Source organism: Crocodylus porosus, unplaced genomic scaffold (assembly GCF_001723895.1).
Source record: "Crocodylus porosus isolate Cpor-Errol unplaced genomic scaffold, CroPor_comp1, whole genome shotgun sequence".
NCBI classification, from domain to species: Eukaryota; Metazoa; Chordata; order Crocodylia; family Crocodylidae; genus Crocodylus; species Crocodylus porosus.
The window spans coordinates 52,621,035-52,641,992 of NW_017728948.1; the positions used below are offsets into that span (position 1 = coordinate 52,621,035).

Here is a 20,958-nt window from a genome sequence, read left to right on the forward strand (position 1 = left end):
AGTGCTGGATGACGCTGAATAGCTGGCTTTCAGGAATACACAAGGAAGCTGGATGGACAAGCTGTTGAGTTTGCCTACGCTGCTCAGACAAAATGATGTAGGCAGCAATTGTAGGGGGAACACTAATGTATTTAGCAAAATTTCGTTCCTGAAGTTAATGGCAAAACTTTTATTCATTTCAGAGGGGGCCGAGTTTTCTGCCAATGCTTCAGAGTCACTAAAGAACACATACTAACCACATTGGAATGATGATCATGGTTGTCACGGATAATCATCAGGGATCCTGGTTTTCCATGATAAAAAAAAATACAATTTCTCTGATAAAAGCCCCCAAATCTGTGGTTAAAAAGGCCCTGTACTCCCTGGCTCCTGGCCCTGCTCATGTCCCTTGCTCCCCGCCCCCCAGATCCCTGGCCCTGTTTGTGCTGCTGACTTCCCCTGGCCTGCCACCCACAGCCCTGCCAGAAGGGGCCCTAGCTGCCAGGGCTACAGGACCAGGGACCCGAGTCCACAGCTCCCTGCCCCTGACACAAGGCGGTGGTTGCTACAGGGAGCGGAGCCTGGCTCTCCCCCCAACCCCACTGCCTGCCTGTTTGAGGCAGCGGGTGCCAGTTTCCCCACCACTATGTGCGCTCTTGGAGGCAGGGAGGACCTGTGCCCCCCAAATCTGTAAGTGGGGCAGGGGTGGGCTGCCTGCTGCAGGCTTGGGCTCCCACCCTGCTGCCCTCACCTGGGGCCTCTGCAGCCCAGCAGACACGACCTGGCACTGCAGGGCACAGTGGAGCCATGCAGGAAAGCTGCTTGCCTCTGCAAGCTCTATACTGCCCTGGCAACGCATCCCCTGCCTGTCTGACAGCAGTGAGGGGCACAACCCCGCACTTCTGACACCACTGCAGCCATGTACACAAAGAATACATTGCCAGGGCAATGCAAAGCTTGCAGTGGCAAGCTGCTTCCCTATGTGGCCTGCTCTGCCTTGCAGCACCAGGACACATCTGCCAGGCTGTGGAGGCCCCAGGGGAGGGCAGCAGGATGGGAGCCCAAGCCTGCAGCAAGCAGCCCACCCTGCTCCTGCCCTGCACACAGATCTGGGGGGCATGGGTCCCCCCTGTGTCCCAGAAGTGCATGAAGTGGTGGGGAAGCCAGCTTCTCCCCCCAGCCCTCTGACAAGCCGCTCATGGCCACATCCCACTCCCCACCAGGGCACTGTGGCTGCACATTGTGGCCCTGGGCCTCAAGCCCCACACACACCCTGGCTGGGCAGCAGCCCCAGCCCTGCCCAACTCCGTCCCTATGGGGCCTCAATCCTCCCCTCATTTACCTGTGGGAACTGCTCTCCAGGCTGCCTGGTGGCCACGGGCATATACATGCACATGGCACCCTCGCCCTCCTCCAGCTCCCTCCCAGACCCTTGCAGGCTGGAACTCTGCCAGCCTGCCGAGATTTCATTGCAAAACTGCAAAGTCCATGGGTTTCTTTGCTAAAATGAGAAATCTGTGGTTTCCTCTGTTTAAGAGGAAAAATCAGTGTTGGCACAGGAGGTGGCACAGAATCATCTACTTCCACTCTTTTCAATTTTCAAGAAATTAAGAAAATGCAAAGTCATTCTCATCCCCCCTTTTTCTTTCTCTCTCTTTCTGCTTTAGAAACCACCAGATTTATCAATCTGGAATAGCGAAGGACTAGTACCTGCAAGAAAGTGGGAAGGAGAGCCATTTAGCTCCATCCTAAAGCCACTAATATCATTATTTTCCTTCGTGTGTCTTACTCAGCGGAGATGAATCAAACATTTGCTTAATTGCTCTAAAATATATATGTGTTCATGTGGATGGAAACACATTTCCTATCTCTGTATTTAATTCTCATTTGCCTAAACTGTCTCCAGGCAACTGCCTGAATAATCAGTGAATGCTGACAGATTTTTTTTTGTGGTTGTATAAAATTCTTTATTTTTATATCTACAATTCAGCTCCTATTGAAAAAGAAGTGCCAATAATTAATGCAAACGGCCGTGTTTTGTTTCAGTGGAATGGAACTGGGAGGCCAATTCATTTTGCCCTGATGTCTGCAGCTGTTTGCCTGAACATCACAAAAACAGTTCTGTTAAATGCTGGCTGGTGGTAGACAAATGCCTGGCTCTTTGAAATGAGAATAATCCCAAACAGGTGGCACATATTCACAGCTGAACTGGAGAAATCCAGGTAAATCCAACTAATGCAGAAATCTTTCATATGACAGACTCAAACAACCACTTCTTTTCCTCTCTCATTTTCCCCCTCAGGACTGCCCTCCCCCCTTGAGCCCTTTAACCCCAAATGTAAAGATTTTGTACAAAGGGCAAGTGGCAGTTAAAAGCCCCAAATTCTTTGGGAATCTGCCTCAGAGGGTGACCTGCCACCAGGGTCAAACCAAACCAAAGCAACACCAGATTCCATGTCACTGCTGTCAAGCTTCAGTCCCTTTTTGAAAATTAGCCCCAAAGTCTCACTGCATAGTTTTCAACTGCCTCACTCATTAACTCTGTGCTTATCTTTCAAGGTATATTAATGCATTTAGAGTCTGGCTTAACTTGTCCATCACTATGTCACAATTCAATCCCTGTGCTGGATGGCAAAGAGTTTGATTCATTGTGTCAAGGAGATAAGTGAGAGGCTACCAGGAGAGAAACATGCTATCAGATGACAAATTGTTGGTAGAAAGGGTGTTTAATTTTATAGACTATTGCTTGAGTCCCTGATTCAAAGATGGTGTTAAAGCAGGGGAAACACACTGTCAACACTGAGGCTCCTCAGCCTCCCTTGGCTCTCTTCTGTAAAAGACTTTCCTAGTAAGAACTATGCCTTGCAAGAATTAAAACATGAGAGTTTCCAGTCAGCCTTTGGAACAGCATATATTGATGACACAGATGGTTATAGAGTGTTTCTCTGCATCCTTCTTGCAGCTCTGAGGATCACCTTGCATGTCAGGTCCACCCAGAAGAAAGCTGTTGCTCCTGTACACATTCCTCCAAAATTAATCAGTTATTCATATCTTAGACTGTGCCAGAAATGGCTTGTCCCCTCTTCTACACTGGGGTGACAGTGGTCATGGCCACGAAAGGCAGGGACTAGCCACGGGGACTCAGTTGAGAACTCACCACAGGGAGCCCTGCTTTCCCTGTATTTTATGACAGCTTCTTTCTGCTTTTTCATAGACACCCTTACTGACCCCAAAGTTTTTGGAGAATGAATGGCATTTTGGGTACAGGGACACATTAGCAGAAGGGAGGAGAAGAGGCGAAACTGGGAACTGCTTTGGAGAATTAAACAACTGGAGTGTTATATAATATTTGACATACGTTGCCCAGGTGTCTGCTTACTGGCTTTATTCCTAAGTATTGAGCTGTAAATTCTTCAGGGCAGGGCCCATTTTCTACTCTGAAGGAGAGGATGGTGCACAGATTGTCAGCTTCACTAAAGCAGAATGTACTGAGTAGGGAGGGGAGACATTTTAGCCTAGCAGGTTGGGGTAAACTTCTTACAGAGTGTCCAGGGATGTGATGTCCACATGGAGCAGCTGTGACCTGGGTTTTAAGGGACTATGGTGGTTCCTACTGAGTAAATGGCAAAGAAGCCACTTATCTAGCATTGACAAAGGAAAGGCTAGGATGTAATCCTACTTCTGTGGGAAATCATAGCTATTCAAACATGACTGCTAGGCCTTTAGGGCCATCTTCTTTTCACATTTTGAAGCCCTTCCTCTCTACCCTTTTCTTTTTGTTCATCTGAGAAGCCCCAAACATTTTGAAAAGACAATCTGTCACCGGTGCTGATCTGTTTGGTGGGGACATTCCTGGCAGTCCAGCTCACCTCTGCGGATTCTGCATAGAGAACCAATGCTTGTTCATAGACAACTGTAAAATCTGAGACTTTACTGAAGAGCCTTTGAAAAAATATGGATGTTGCTAAACCCAAACCATACTAAACCATAAACTTTTAAAAAGTGCGCATTTGAAAGTTCCTTGCTTGCTGCTGCTTCACGGTAAATACTGTTGTCTAGGTCTATGTCTATGTCTATATCTATATCTGGCATAGTATGCATTCAGAACCACAGCCGTATTCAACATTACCAGAAGCATTTTGTGTTAGTCTAAATCAGGGTTATCCAACTTCCGAGTGAGTGGGGGTCACAGGCCCTCTGACCACTCACTGCACACTCGTTGGGCCATATGCTATGCCATGCTGCATGGGCACACCCCCACTACACCATGGAGCAAGCATCCCTCCACTTCACTGTGCCAGTGCCCCTGCCCCATGGCGAATGCCCTCCCACTACATGGTACCAGTGCCCTCACCCCCAATATGCTGCTCCATGTTTCCCTCCCCTCTGCCACATGGTGGGTGCCCATCCCTGTTGTACCATGATGGAATACCCATGCCATGCAGAGTTCCTGGGTATCCCAAGTCTTCTGGCTGTGAGCTCTTTTGATTGTGCTGCCCTGCCCTCAGAGGCCGAGGTAGGCAGTGGAAGCTGGAAGAGGGAGCCTGGGGACACTGCCTGGAGACACTACCAGCAGGAACTGTAGCAGTGTGGGAAGCAGTGCCCGGACCAGGAACCCAGAGACCACAGCTTAACCCCTTGGGGCCACATGCAGTCTATGGGCCAGTAGTTGGACAGCCCTGGTCTAAATGTCTTCTTGGTCAGATAGGAATCATAGCACTTTACCTGGACACTGGGTTTGCGTGCTGATATAAGGTCCTTCAGCATTTTGACCTCAGAGACTGTCACACCACCAACCATATAAAAAATCAGGAGAGGATGATCACCAGGGTGAGGACGATTCACCTATAAAGGTAATAGAAAGCCTTATTCATAATGCTTCAATTTATTCTGGAACATGCATGTTCTTGGCTACAAAGCTGCAAATGGGGTAGTATTAACAGCATACTGCACTAGCTATTTATGGTAGGTCAAGACAGCTTTAATAGGCAAGACAGATTTTGTTGTAACTACTGATTAAAAGGAAACTCAGAAATTAATTTTACAACTCTTAATTTCTGTAGAAGCTCTGTTGAAACTTAACAGGACGCTGTCCCGTTAAAAGTCATTGGCCTGATTTTCAGAGGTGTAGGGAATTCACAGGGAAGTCAAGGGAAGCTGGGTAAGCACACAGCAAATCTGAACAAATGGACCAGTGGTTTTCAAAGGAACAAATGCATTTACTTGTTCTACCTAAGATCAGGAAAATAGATTTAGACTAATTATTCTTTTGCAATTCATCCAGTGAAAATAAAGTAGTTCCATCTGCTTCTGTTTAAAATAGGCTTTTAGTTGGGTTTCCTTTGATGGTCTCCTGCACTGGAACAATGCTTCAGTGTTTGGGTAGCAACTACTGTAGGAAAAAGTCAGTCCAATCAAAAGGCTATTTTAAGTATAAAATAATTAAAATTATATAAATACTTTTCTTCATGTTAGATTTTGTAAACTGTTTATATTTTTAAGGTATGTAACCCAGGAACCTAAACTCTTTGGCATCATCTTTAACAAATTCTATTGGTTCAGTTAACTTATTTTTGTTACTCTTTGGATTCAATAGAATGCCTCTACTAACATCAGATTGGGTCACACTCAACAGATCATTTGGAGGCAACATCAATGGAACCATTACAACCAGTCTCATTATAGTGCATCACACTCAAAACTTTGGGCTCTGAGGCCCATATTTTGCACATTTTAGACTCTGCTCCTTTATATTTTTGTTGCTTTGTTATTTTCATCCTTTATGTTTTTATTGTTATTTGTTCTACAAAATGGAAGTGGTAACCCATGGCTGAGTGGAGCCTGGGTCTTTTCCTTTCACCACCATATCATCTCTCTTTGAAGCCTGTTGCTACAGGCCCCTGGAGTATATCTCCTCATCCATTTTTTATTGTGGCTACCCTATATTTAGGCCTGGGGCAGTTGTTTATCTTGCAGCCAGTCCAGTTCATGCTTTCCCTTCCAGAGATGACAGGCAGTCTTCAGCAGAGGCTTTTCCCTTTGAAGCAGGCAAGAGGGATTGCAAGCACTCTCTTTTGCTAAGCAAGCCGGCCTTTGATTATGCCATGGTCTGTCAAATGTTGCTCCCAGCTGCAGAGGTCTTGAATTCTTCAGGATTTTGGGATCAGGGTAGGGGTGCACTGATAAGAGATTTTGGGGGCTGATAGCAATAGCAAATTTTTAAGGGGGGATATTGGCCAATACCAATCCGATTTCTGATACTAGCCCAGCAGCTCGAAGAGCTGTGTCCAGCTGGTAAGTCTGTCGTGGTAGAAGGGGAAGGGAAAAAGGATGGGTGTGGAGGGGGTGCAGATCAAGGCCCTTGTGGTGAGGGAGGAGTAAGGCTGTGGTAGGGGGCTGGGACAGGCACTGCCCAGCTGGGGCAGGGCAGGGCACGGGACGGAGGTGCGGCTTGTCTGGGGGTGTGGGGAGGGAGGGAGTGGCTCCTGCTGCTACATGCACCCCAGAAGAGCATGGGGGGGCACATGCCCCAGATGTGTGCAGGGCACGGCAGGCTGCAGCTGAGGGCTGGGGCTGTGTTGGGCTCTTCCCAGAGAGGCCTGGTCTGGGCTGTGCTCGCGGTGGGTGGTGGTGGTTCTGGGAGGGGGGCTCCAGCCATGCCAAAATTAGCCATAGCCCCTCCCCCCCATAGTCCCCCTATCCAGTGCTGCTGCTGCCTGCCCCAAACACAGCCCTGGCCCAATAACTCCTCCCCCACCCCAACATGCTGGGAAGAGCCTGGCACAGCCCCAGCCTGCAGTTGCAGCCCACCCTGCAGCAGCCTATGCAGATCTGGGGCACCCACACACCCATGCTCTCCTGAGGCATGCACAGCTGTGGGAGCTGCCCCTCTCCCCAGGCAGCACCTGCCCCAGCCCCAGCCCCACTGCCTTCCTCACCACAGGGGCCTTGATCTGTACCCTTACACCCTTCCCCTCCCCCCTCCCCTTCCACCACAACAGACTTACTAGCTGCACGCAGCTCTCCAAGCTGCTGGACTGTGCTCCGAGCTGCCTACATGCTGCGCTGTGGCTGCATGCATGCTCAGGCATTTAATCAGCCCAATTATCGGCCACATCAGGCCAATTTCTGATGCAGTCAATTTTCTTTATATTGGTGCCAATCCGATATCAGACTGATGTATAGACCTTTTCATCAGGCCAGCTGATCTGCATACAGTGAGTACTTAAACTCAGTATTTTGTACATGACATATGTTCTCTTAACCATCCTTCATTCATTCATCTGCCACCTGGGAGCAGAAATGCCATTTTGACAAACTCATGCATACCCCCAAATTAAACACTGCTTATAGTTTCTCTCCAATTAAAACAACAAATCCATATACCATTTGAATCAATACATTACTCCCTTATTTCCTTTACACATGCTTTTGGTTTACATAATTTCCCATTAAAAAGCAATCACTATAATGTTTTATTTAAACATATTAACTACAGCAAGAAAACAAAATTCATTCTTATAAAAAACGCTGTGATGAGCTCCAGTAAGATCTAAATATTTACGTAAAAAGTAGGTCAGAGAAGATTATAATTAGCCCAGTTACTAAGTAGTACAATGTTACATGTAGCTCTTGTAGCATACAGTGGACACAAGTTAAAGAGAAAACTGCTCACAAATATGGTAAATGTGAATATTGGTCATAACGCATTTGTGCTAGGGTACTCCTATGTAAAACAGGAACCAATGGATTCAAGCTTACAGGAACCAACAGATTTCAGCTATCAGTAATAAACTGCGATATGAATAACTACTGTTAAGCTAGTTTCCACAGTAACCTAAATCATTCTGTTCTATTCTGGTGCTGGAAGTGATCAAAGACATACAGACTTGAAGAATTTAAACTTTAGATACTTACCTTTGAAAAAATCTCTCTTTCTTAAGAACTTTATCAAATGAGTAATCTCACTGTAAATATGTACAAATAAAATTGGAAGCATTGTAAGATTATTTAACATTATGTAAAAAATGTTAATTAGAGAATGTATGTTTTCAAGGTTATACTGAAGGAGAGAATATCTTGAAAAATCATTTCCTTTAGCCAAAATAAGCCTGTCTCCAAACACATGGTGCATATATAAAACTTATTACTTTTCAGAAGACTGAAGTTCAAACCACAAATTCCAGAAATGCATATTAAAAATACTATTAGGCATGAAAGCTCTAAATTAAATTAAAGTTCCAAAGAAAAGCATTTGAGAACATGTAATTTTGTTATGTTATGCACAAGTGTTTTGGAGGAGGACAATGCTTTGGGTACAAAATACTTGGAATGTAGGTTTCTGCCAAGATTTTTCTGTTTGATAATGCAACCACCCAAGGCTCTTGCTTTTGAAGAGACTGGCTCCATGTAGCGAAATATGACTAAGTCCTGTGATACCAAAGAACTGAAATTAACTGTAACACTCTTTTGTGTCTATAAACTAGTCCTGGTTAAATTGTAGAAGTTTCTTTTCCTCCACAATAGTGCAAACAATTTTTCACTCATCTGTTTCAGGTGATTTTCAAGTCCTCAGAATCTCATACAAGCAACATTTCACTCTGCAGATCTTAAATTCACTCCCAGCTCAAAAATTCTGTGATGGAGAATTTCTGTCTGTTCTAAAAGTCATGAGAAATTACCAGGGTACCTGTTCTTGGCAATTTTGGTAGGCAGAGAAAAGACAAGCAAAGAGAGAGCCAAATACGAAGTCTCCCTCTGTCTGTCAGGAAGATACAATATGTTGTGAGATGGTGACTGATGCAACTGGGACATCCACTCTGGCACCACCTCAGTTCTGTTACAAGGACAGTCGAATGTTGGCCTACCATATGTCTAGGGCAGTCTGCCCCCATTTTCCTGCCATGTCTTGCTGTTACATTAATTGTTGTAAAGTGTGGGAGGCTGCCTATTATGTGCCCCGATGCCAAGGGAATTATACACTGTCCCTGCTTTCCCTACACTGTGTCCCATACCTCACAGATGGCACACTGCCTCACACTGTGACCCATGCTCCGAAGTCTCACATGGGACTCTCACTCTCCACTGGAGTTTGAAGTCTCTGTGCCCTCACACAAGGCTCCACACTCATGCTCCCTTACTGGGGCTCACTCACTCCCACCCCTTCGGTGGGGTTACTCCTCTGCCCTCTCACTGGGGCACCAACTCACAACTCCTCCCTGAGGCTAACTCCCTGTACTGCTTGTGGGGCTGGTCTATGCACAGAGCTTCAGGGTGCCCTTACGGCCCTACTCTGCGTGCCCCCAGTGCAACCCTTCAGGTTGCCCCCTGCAACCCTACTCTGTACCAATACTGCACAGCCCTTCAGGCTGCCCTTGAGGCCTTACTTTATGTGGCCAATTTTCTTACTACGCCCCCCTCACAGGGGCCAACACTCTATCCCCTCACTGGGGCCAACTCCTTGCCCCCTCCCTGGGGCTTTGGGGTCTTACACCCCATGGGCTCAGGTGTCCAAAGATGTGCCTGACCCCACTGCTTCCCTACTACCCACTAAGTTGTGGGGGCTGGGGCTATATGGTGCTCCTTACATGCCTTTCACTGGGGAGGCAACAGGCATGGCATTTCCTAGGGACCACCCCACCATGGGTGGACCCATCATGCCATCCTACCCTAGCGACATGTAGTTTTTGGTTAAGCCCCAGGACCAGGAGCCTCCTACCATCCCCATAGTTCCTGCCCTTACCTCTAAGGATGTTATGAGCAGCTGCTCAGCTGGGTGGTGTTCTTCCAGCTGCAAGCAACAGACTACTGGCTCAGCCCTGAGAGTCTGAGTTAAGATGGAGGCTGCTCAGCCTTCTCCTTCAATCACATGGCCCTCCTGTGGTCATTTGAGTGCCTCATCAGGGCTGGCCTGCACCTGCCAGCTGCCCTGCTGCCTGCTTTCTGCCCTTAGAGTGGCAGGCACCAAAGGTGCTCTGCCACAAGGTTACAGTGTGCCTTCATGGAAAGCTATTTTGATTTGACTGAATTATAAGGATTTAAAAGACATTTTTCATGCAGATGCCCTAGTTTGGTTAGTGTTAGGATGCTTTTACACTCATGATCACCCAGCATTCTCTTGGTACTCTAGAAATGACCTTTGCAATGTGTAGATGAATTTGAATTTTTAAAAGTTCAAATTATGAAACACATGGAGCTGTATTACATAAACATACAAACACATATAGATATATATTTATTAAAATAATTAACCCTTCATTTTCCTGAGTATCAGTTTTCTACATTTATTGGAAAGGCAGAAATTCTGGGCAACTAAGTTCTTCTTGGGTTGTTGGTTGTAGCTGTGTTGGTCTAAGGCAGGAAAGAGTCTTCCACTGTCTATGTCTAAGGACACAGGCAAAGTCTCTCATTGCCTGAAGAAGGATGTTTGCACCCGAAAGCTTGCAAATAACGTTTTTCCAACTATTTAGTTGGTTTAATACAAGATATCACATTTACCCAAAGAACATTGTCTGCCTAGGTTGTTCTTGTAAAGATATTTGTGTCAGTGATAGACAAATGTATGTAGCATTGATTGTTAAATTGTGGGCAGGAAAAGCCTTTATATTTGAACTTGGAATGGTGACTTTACCTTCATGAACATGCTGAATCCAGTTTTTAGGAGATCGGTGAGGCCTGCAGACATGTGTTCAATATCAACAGGATCAGGTCGATCGTAATTAAATATCTCCTCCACTACCTGCTTCAGTAGCGGCTTGTAAGTGGCCTGCAAAAATACGTGCGCAGTTTCCATTAATGTGGGGAGGAAGCTTTTGTCCCAGAAAGGAAACTAATTAGATACATCTTCAAATAAGGCCAAAGTAACATCTTAAAACAAGACCAAAGATACACTTATGCACACCTGTATTCATACATATGTATATCTACATCTATCTATTCTATTTTTTTATTTTAACACATTTTTAAGAAAGGTCTACAAGGCCTAAAAAAGGTCTGTCTACAGCAGAAAAAGTGCACAGACCTAGTATGTAGCTGAAACAATACATTTACTTGTGATAGTGCACATTCTGTTTGTGTTCCATGAATAAAGCGAGGGAAGAAAGAAAACACGACAGTTTTAGGGAGAAAAGGTAAACTGATGGCCGAAGTGCTCTGCCACTTGTACCAAAGGAGAGTACATGTAGGAGCTTAGGGTGCAGACAGAAGTGCAGCTCCTTGCTATAACTGAGAATGCTTTGCAGGAAGCCTTCTGAGTTGCGATAATCACCTGGACCAAACAGAAGTTCACTGTTGGTTCCAGGGGGAGGGGAACTGACTGCCAGCCTGCAGTCAGTTTCTCTTAGCAAAGGCCCCTGCTCCCTCCCAGCCTGCGCTGTTTTCAGAATGGAGGTGAGGGGAAAGGGAGCAGAGGGAGTTCATTCCAGGGGTTCCCCAGCTGGGGCTGGAGGGTGAGGTGGGTGGATTGGAACTCCCCGCACCTCAGGGGGACTCCATTCCACTCATCCCACCCTCTAGCAGAGGCTTAAAAAAACCCAGAACAAACTTCCTTTGCTCCCTTTCCCCCCATTCTGAAAACAGCAACAGGCTGGGTACCCAGACAGATGTTACTGAAGATGCTATGTTTTGAAATGCCTTCATCTGAACCCCCATGCAATGGGAGTTCAGATTTTTGTAGTATCAGACCCTTTTAAAGTGCTTTGCAGCTGTACACTTCTGCTTGGTCATGGCTGTAGAATGCTTTCAGAGGCCGTATGAGGCAAAAATTGACGTTTCTGTCTGTGCCCTTAGATTTCCTGCAAATCCCAGACTCTTCGGGTACTGCAGAGAGGGCACAGTAAAGTGGCCATCTCCTGTAGCTCTTTTCAAATCCAGATGCCATCATTCCAGAAAGAAGCATGATTTTGTTGATAATTTAGCTAGAAATAAGTTCTGCCTTGTTTATTTTAGCATACTGATGTCCATGATGTAATGACAGCTAGAGAAGGGCAGATCATATTATGGGTGAATAACAAGCAGGGCCATCCTGAGGGGCGGGGGGGGGGGATGTGTGAACTGGGGCGACTGACCACCAGTGGCTTCTTCACATCCGGGGTATGTGGAATCAGGGTGGGGCCCCGCATGGGCTGATTTGCCCCAGGCCCCGTGCCCTGCTCGGGTCAGCTCTGATAACAAGTCCTAGTTCTAGCTCAGACAGAGCTATAAGAAGAGAGATTATGAATCTCTAAACTCTGTCTTAGGAGGTGGGCACTCCTGCTTCCTAACTCAACAGGAGAAGCAGGGTCATGGAAAGGCAATCTGGGGCCTTAAATGCATTGTGACATGCAGCCTCCTGTGTTTCTGCTCTCCAGGTCTGGCTGGGCAAGTGGGAAGATCACATCACCCCTTTTCTTGAACCATTAAGGGTGGGACAAGGGGTGATGTGTTTCATCCAATGAAATTAATCAGCTGTGTCACAACACAGTATGGTACAGCTGATTCACTTGGCGAAGTCTGTTTCTTGCCAAAGACGGGAACTGATCCACAGGGAGAGGAGTAGGGAACAGCGTAACTAAAGGGAGTTAGGCATGGGAGAGTGATGAGGGCACTAGGGCACAACTTAGGCCCACTGCTCTCCCGGCTGCTGCACTGCCACAGGCTGTGGCCTAGCTGTGGCCACTGTCCCATGCATTGTCACTGCCCAGGCTGCAAAACTGCTCAGTTACACCTATGGCAGTAGGTTCATATTTGGACTTCTGATAAGCTGTTGACTTGGATACTGTCCACACAATGCTCTGCAATTGTGTCCTCAGCCATTCTGAGGTATTGTGTCCAATTCTCCCCTTAATTACATCAGAATAGGTAAGAGGAGGGGTTTGTTGTGCTACAGACTGGTGCGAACTGGTAAAAGACCTGAGCCAGCAAACTCTTTTCATAGTATGCAAAACAGCAACCAGGTGATAATTTTTAGCATCCATCAACCTGGGTGAATGTGAATGGGTGATCAAGAACTGAAAGATTTCCACTACAAATCACTTGAACTATACAGTCATTTAAAAAAAAAAAAGCTTTTAAGATTACTAAAGATATTAGGGACCCTGAGGGACAAACCCTTTTTCACTGAAATCCTAACTGACTTGGTATTTGGTTTATGATTTTCATACTTCTGGCAAAGGCTTAAAACATTAAAATAAATAACTGTAGTAGTTTCAGGAATGAGTGCAATGATGTTATAAAATTAGCTCATTTCAAATTTAATATACAGTATTCCCTTACTGTGCTACTCCAGAGGTGTCACATCTCTAATTTTCTTACAAGGTTAATGTGTGATTTCAGTCATGCTGTGTAAAGGATGAATGAAAGAGGCATTGTTTATGACAAATACAAAAGCAGAAAGGAAATGAAAATCTAACTGTTCAACTATACAACTTGGAAAATGAAATGTTCTACAGTAATCATGGTAATAAAAAGAGAAAATTTCTGTCCAACAGTTTACAATGTGAGAAACAAAAATTGCATTTTTGTATACAATTACACGAAAGAAGAATTATATAACTTTAGCCCTCCCCAAAGCATATGTGCATACATTTTAATTAAATCAACAAAGCAAAATACAACAGACATTAGCTGCAATTTCTTTGTGTTGTAGAACACTCCAAAACTTGTGTCAAAGTTAGACACGCAATAATCATATATCTGAAACACTATTCACAAAGTTGAAGTTTTGTGGTATAAAATCTGTTTAATATCCACATAATGCCCCAGATGAGGAACAGAAAAAAGACCCTTAAATGAAATATTTGGAGCAGAGATCAAAAGCAATGTTAAGTAAAGAACCTACTGCATGAAATTTAAGGATAATAGGATCTGACTATAGCCATGACGACATTCATAGGCCACAGGTTTTAAAAAGAGATTTCTGGTTTCGGGTGACTGACTACCCAGGCTCTGAAAATCAGGCCCCTTCAGCATGTCTCATGTTGGCCTCCCAAAAAACTGAGAAACATGAAGTCACTTGACATTTTGCCAATAATTTTACAATACTTTACAAATCTTAATGTACATTTTTATATTAAAATTGCATTAACAAAATCTCTAAATGCCTACCCTAATCACCAACCTGGATATTTTAAAACGTTGCCTTTTTAAAAAATTACAATAGCAGCCAAACCATAAAGCCTGATTGTGGAGTTTTGTGGCACATGACTATGAGATTAAATGATCAGCTTACTTTAGCATAAACATGAATTTGTTTTATAATGGACATTCATAATTGTAAAAGTCTTTGTAAAAGTTTCCTAAAAACTGTTGAGATCAGTATATTACTGCTCAGAAACATACCCAGGCTAACAACATTTTAAAGAAATATGGTTCAAACATCAGAGCAGAGTCAGTTTGGTGAGCCCAGACATTGGTGACTTTGTATATGGACAAATGTTCAATTCCATGCTGCAAATGTCATGGAAATTTTTAAATGCTGAAATTTGCAGTCCTGGAAAACTTGGAGGTGTGTGTGTCTATGGAGACATAACAAGTACTCTAGTCTTCTGTGTGGAGAGCAATAAGCAACCTCAAAGGCGAGCTCTCCTGCCAGGGATCTGTTCTTTCAATCCTATGACAGACAGACAGTCTGCCTCTTCCTCTCACCCCCTGCACACCTCCAGGTCTCCCTCCCTGTACACAGCTCCAGGTCTGGAGCAAGGGAATAGGAGGCAATGCATTTGTCTGGCACAGATGATCATCTATGGGAGAACGGCCCTTCTCTGTGCACCTCTCTGGGTCACCTGGACATGGTACCCAGGTTGAAAGCAGAGGCAGCTGTGTGGAAATACCCCTCGTCTGTGAGCATACCGGGGAACCAAAGAGCTGCAACATGCTTAAGTAGCCCTCCAGCTCTTGCCACTTGTCATGTGGGGGAACCATTTTTTTGTCTCACCCCAGCTCCCTATAGTGGGTGGGCTCGTCACTGACAGACAAGGGGAGGAGCCTTCAATGAGCTGCATAGCCCTCAAGAGCACTCACTGGTTACAGCAGTGGTCCACAACCTATCTGGACTCAAGGCATCCTTCCATAATTGTTGTGAATTGAGTGGCACCCAGTTAAAAAAATGAACTGATATATTCCAGTGCTTACCTCCTTGCAGAGGGGCTGGGCAACGAGGGTAGGGTATCAAGAAGGCAGTGACAAGCCTGAGCCTTCACTTATCTGATCATCTCCTCCAACCCTTTTTATCTCTTCAGACCCATTACACCCTTCAAAGGTTCTGGCGGCACCTCAAGATACTGTGGCACCCTGGCTAAGAATCACTGGGTTCTGAATCAGCTCATATGAACGGCTCCTCAAGCTACATTCCCCTCCTAAAATAGAACCAATTTACCTTTTTAAAAGGAGAGGGACCTGGGTCCCTGCCCCTCGCACTCTTGTAGCAGCAGTTGTGGTTTTGCACTAAGATCTGTCTGACAAAAGATCTGGACAGAGGAACTTGTATCCATCTGTAGAGGGTTTCCAGCTGAAGACAGAGCTGGATCATTTGTCCCCCAACCATTCCACATGATCTTTTCCCATCTCCCTCCTGCAGGATGCTGGCTACCTTCAACATTTCCAGCTGCAAAGGGCTAATAAACCTGTAACTGCCACACAAGACATTCCAAAACTTGGCTCCAATTAAAAGCAGGCTATACCCAAAAGTGCACCCTTTCTTGCCAGAAACATTTTAGAAGGACTTTCCTTTCTATTCCCAATGACTTGCACAGGACAGCTAATAAAAATATTTATGATTTTATGCATTTTTAGAAATCATATTGGTCATAAATATGAGGACACTTCATTAGCTTTCCAGTAATATTTTGTAATGCTTGAGTTTCCATTTCTACTTAACTGTATTGTAGAAACTGCATCCCTTTGCTGGGCTGCTGCAAAGTCTGAAGTTTGGGAGGATTCTTTCTGGACAAAGATCAGGGTCAAATTTAAACAGTCTTTTAAAAACTGATTACAACATGCTCTTCCCATATGGCAACTGCCTATTTCTAACTAAAACAGTTACGCACTTTGGAAAATAAATAGCTGTGGTCCTGATGACCCAAACTAGGAAAGAAAATTACATTCGTTTCAGTAAACAGAAACTGTATTAGCAGCTAGTTCTGCAGAGGGAGAATGGCCTCTTGCCATTGTGAAAATGAGACAGAAGGTAGATTGAAACCAAGCCCTTGGTATGCATAAAGACATGTTGTTTCAATATGTAATGATGGATCCCAGCCCGGTAGATTTGAGTGAGCTCAACCATGTACATGGAACATATACAATATTGCAACACTGCTGTCCGAATCCTGAGGTCCTTACTCATGAAAATTCCCATCAGCCTCAATGGGGATTTGCCTGAGGCAGGACTGCAGATTTCAGGAAACTCCTGGTAATTAAATCATTTCTGAAACCTCTTGTAAAAATATTCCATAGGGCAGAAAAATAAGTTTTGTATACCTACATGAGTAAAATGCATCCTGTCTGGAAAGGTATACTTCTCACTCTGTGCTGAACAACATAATAGAGATGGGGGGAAAATATCTACTTGCCTGGTGGATGTTGCTCCCTGGGATATGTACAGAATTAAACTGTTTCATATTCATTCGAGCTCTTGATACTTCCCAGAGGGACTTAAAGATACTGTCCACTGCAGCCATGGCTTTCTCAAATGTCAGGGTCTGAGCTGAATCGCAGCCTGAAATAATACAGAAATGCAGAGCTGTGTGAGCAAAGGTCTTTCAACTGTTTTGATAATAAGTAGTGAGAAAAGGATGGTGAGGAGGAAATTTTAAATTAGTTTAATATTTTTAAACTTTAGAAACCAACATGTACATACAGCATACTCTTAGCATGAAACAGTAAGCAGCCATGAATCCTCTCAGAGAGCAAATAAAGGCAAAAATGCACAATAAATGCACTTTGAATCATAAAATAATTTAAGCAAAATACTGTAAATTTTGGGCTCTGCAGCAGGCAGAAAAAGTGCTTATGTCACCAGTTTTTAAGGTATAAATCTGCCCTAAAAGCACCTCCTTCATTTTCCAGCATAGGGTAACACATCCTTGAAAGTAAGTTCACTCCTATCTCAGGACCTAAACACTATCCTGCAATCCCGTGACTGGGAATGCCTTTCTTACCTGAGCTGGAAAACTTTGTGGCAAACAGTGTGAACTAAGAATGTCAAGGAGAAACTGGAAGGTGCAGTGTTTTTTAAACAGCAATACATTCCACAAGATACAAAATTCCTATATATTGCTGGAATTCATTTGCCCAAAGAAGCTCCACTAAGGTGAAAAGCTTGAATTACATTGAGGTCTTTCTTTTTAATCTACACTTATCTGGATCTCCACCAGCAGGAGGCTCAAATGATTTCTACAGGCTATATACAATATTCATGACTTGCTAAAGAAGGACTCTAGTCTTTGGCTCTAATCACTGCATCATATAGGTTGTACTGCTAAGATGACCGGAAACAGAGTTTTCTGAACAAAAAGTCACTCTGTCCAAGAACTGATCACAATAAAGAATTACAGTAAAAGCTGTGTTAACCGGCATTTTACTAACTGTGTTGTTATTCTGTTAACTGAAATTTCCAATATCCCCCAATACAAATCCTCACTTACCAACCAGAATCTTTGCTGAGTCTATCTGGCATGCATATGCGCATCAAGTATTTGCACTACAAATATGGCACTGTCTTCCTTATAACTCTCAGATAACTGGAATTTTTAGATAATCAGCACCCCCTTACCTTACTCATGCCAGAAACAAAGCTTTTACTGTACTACATAATTTTTTTTTTATATTGCCAGTTCATTTTTGTGTCCAGATACCCGCATAACCTTATACTTTTGCTTCTGCTCTCCTTTCCTACCATTCCACTATCTTCCAACAGTAACGGATGAAGAGGGTATAATAGGCCTCATTCCCAACAATACCCAGTACATTCTCCTTTTGTACAATGTGATCCACAAATTCCAACCCTTTTGTCTGAATAGGCTTTTACTGGTGTAACTAGGGCACTGTGTGGGTATAAAGGTCTGCCTATAAGAGCCAGATTGAAGGAACAAGCCCTTAGACTGGAAATTCTTTAGGACTGGAAGTGTAGCCAACCTTTCCATAGAGCAATCACAGACCAGAAAAAAAACAAAATTCTGCAGACTCACAGAGATGTTCTATTAATAAATCAGCTTGCATGAGACCGATGTGCATAGACAAGAAAAACAATTTGGCCATCCATCTTGTAATTGGAAGGTGTGCCCAGTTCCTGTTCATTAACAAATTAGGGCCTACAGCCTTCATCCTGAGGACAGCTACATACCCATAACTTTATTTAAGTAATTCTCTGAAATTAATAGGACTGCTCACACAGATATGGTTGTGTGTGTATGCATGTACAGAAATGGGGCTTAGCAGATTATAAATTGAAATCAATCATATACAATTGGTGTTGAATATACAACACAAATAAAGAAAACACCTCAATATTTTCGTTCTATGATCTGGAAGTTATGGCAAATTTAGGCATTAACAGCAGCAAGTACAATAAATTAATATTTTAAATGGTCAATAGCTTTTGAGTCCATCTTCCCTGTAAGTAAAATAAAGGTACTAATACTTTGAAAGAGTTACTTGATCCTTATCTAGCAATGTGGAGATTGTATGGGCTAACTAGTTAATATTTATAAAGTGCTCTAGAGATGAAAAGCATGTTGCAAGAGCTAAGTAACATTTTTACATTACCAGATGGCCCTTCTTCACTGTCTTCAGTCATAAGAGCTGAGCTTTCTCTTTGTATGTACACATCAGATGGAAGATTTGTTCCTGTTTGCATAAAGAATTATTTTTCTTTTGGGCTTTCTTCAACATGTTATTGGAAGAAAGCCACTCCTGTTGGCCAGAGTGAGCCTTATTTTGTTAAGCAAGTTCAGGTGAGGTAAAATCACATCAAGCAGAGTTGGATGTCTTTGCTTTGAGCACTTTTCTTTCCTCCTCCCTCCCCACCCCCCATTCTTGTTTTTGTCATTTAAAAGCTCTTTGTCTTATCTTGTCAATTATTTTCCTCACTTACAGAAACAGATTTTTTATTTGATCTTCTCTCCATTGTTGACAGCTCTTTTCCTTTTTTTAGTCCATCAAGAACAGATGTTTTGTCAAGGAGTTTTAAACCAATCTATCACTTTCCATTTGTTCTGAAATGTGAAGACCAATTACTGAGGACCACTGTCTCATTTTTCATGCAGTCATTCATCTCTATGCAAAGCAGATATTAAATGCCATGACAAGTCAGAGAACAGATAAGTCGGATTTGGCAGTGTGTTGGTTACATCTTCACTGCACAGGTTTTTAATGAGTACACAAGGTACAAGGTGATGAGAATCAGACCTTAGATGTATATATTACCATGTCCTCTTTTCTTGTATTAGCCAGCCACAGTCCTAAGCAATTCAGTTGGTGCTCTTCTGTTTTTGCTGCCTCTTTTGTTTTTATTATTTTTAGCCACAACCCTCTCTGTTCATTTGGTTAAGTCTACTGAGTATTGCATTGTTCTTTCTACAAGTACCCATACTACATCTTGTTTATTTTCTCTTTTGAGACCAGACTGCAGCTGAACCATTTTCTGGATGCATGTATACTGTTTCACTACTCAATTAACTACCCAAAACTAATTTTGAGGAAATAATGATTTTACATATTGTTAGAAACCTGTGCATGGGGGAACCCTGGAGCCCTGAGTTTCTTCCCACTGTGCTGCCACTCACCCCAAGGAACAAACTGAAGTTGCCCTAAAATAACTTCTTATCCCAGCACGTCATTTCCTTTGCCCTTACACAGGACTCTGCAGCTGCAGTGATGGATCTTTGCTGGCCCTAGATGTTTCTCTTAGGTCCTCTCTCTCCATTAAGAGAGTCAACCTGGAATATCACTTGGCCAGAAATTATTATTTCTGCTGGCAATCAGTAATGAGTCAAACAGCAAAAGGATTTATTACACAGGATGAAAGAGTTATGCAAACAAAACAGACTAAAGGTTTGGAGACAGAAAATGAAACAAGTATAAATTCTCACCCTCTCATCTGGCTACCCCAGCCCTCCATGAAAGTCCTTGCCAGGGTTCTAGAGACCAACTTTCCTGTCGACTCTGCCAGTCCAGGTGACTGGCACAGTGAGCCCCCAAAGCATGAGATCCAAAGACAAATAATCTAGCCTAGGTAGGTTCTAAAAAGGCTGCAAGCCATACCCCAATTAGCATTCTTTTAATGCTCATAAGTCACCAGAATCCTACATGATGGCTAGAAAAAGATATTTAGAGATCACTGTTGGGAACTGGCTTGTAGATAAAGTTTAATCTTAATTTGATTAAGACATGCATTAGAACAATGGTCCAGGGAAATGGCAAGGGTTAATTGGTTTTTAGAAGCTGGTTGGTAATGAAGTTTCTTTCAAGGAAGACACTATGTCTGAGGCCAGTGGATAAGCGGCCATAAACAGGCTGGGAAATTTGAACTGTGTACACAAAACTTGAAGTAAAGTGGCATTCGGTCACAACCATCAACTCTTGGGATTTTCAGTTTTGGTGGACATGCTGGGGCATGTCTAAATTAAGACACTGGTAAATGATCAAATTAAGATGTGATGGTTTTGTTGTAACAAGGGAATATGCTGACAGAACAGAACATGGACAGTATGATGAACACAGAAAAACCAATCAACTATTTTTGGGAATGAAGAGTCATCAGAAAAAAAATACAAAAGGAGGGATTTCAGTGTAGCAAAGGGTTCGCTAGGGGGGAACCTGAGGCCACCATAGACAGAAAGCACACTACCAGCCCATCTCATCGACCGCACTGGAGGGGGGTGTGGGCGTTGGCCCTCAACCTCCAGGCTCCTGACATCTGATATTCCAAAAAAGAACCTCAGTGTAAAGCTCATGTACAAGACCTCCATCCTTCTGTGACAGCCCTAGAACTGGTAGGTATAGAAT

At 43.7% G+C, this 20,958-nt stretch overlaps 1 protein-coding gene across 1 annotated transcript in view; it reads right to left on the reverse strand.

Moving 5' to 3' along the window:
- The window catches only part of SCFD2 (sec1 family domain containing 2), a 387,294-nt gene that overhangs the window by 4,027 nt on the left and 362,309 nt on the right, over window positions 1-20,958 (reverse strand). The window contains exons 6-8 of the mRNA XM_019552868.1: window positions 16,524-16,669; window positions 10,610-10,744; window positions 4,705-4,824 (exon numbers count right to left, since the gene is read on the reverse strand). Coding sequence (XP_019408413.1) covers window positions 4,705-4,824; window positions 10,610-10,744; window positions 16,524-16,669 — 401 coding nt within the window. The remainder of the gene's footprint in view (window positions 1-4,704; window positions 4,825-10,609; window positions 10,745-16,523; window positions 16,670-20,958) is intronic.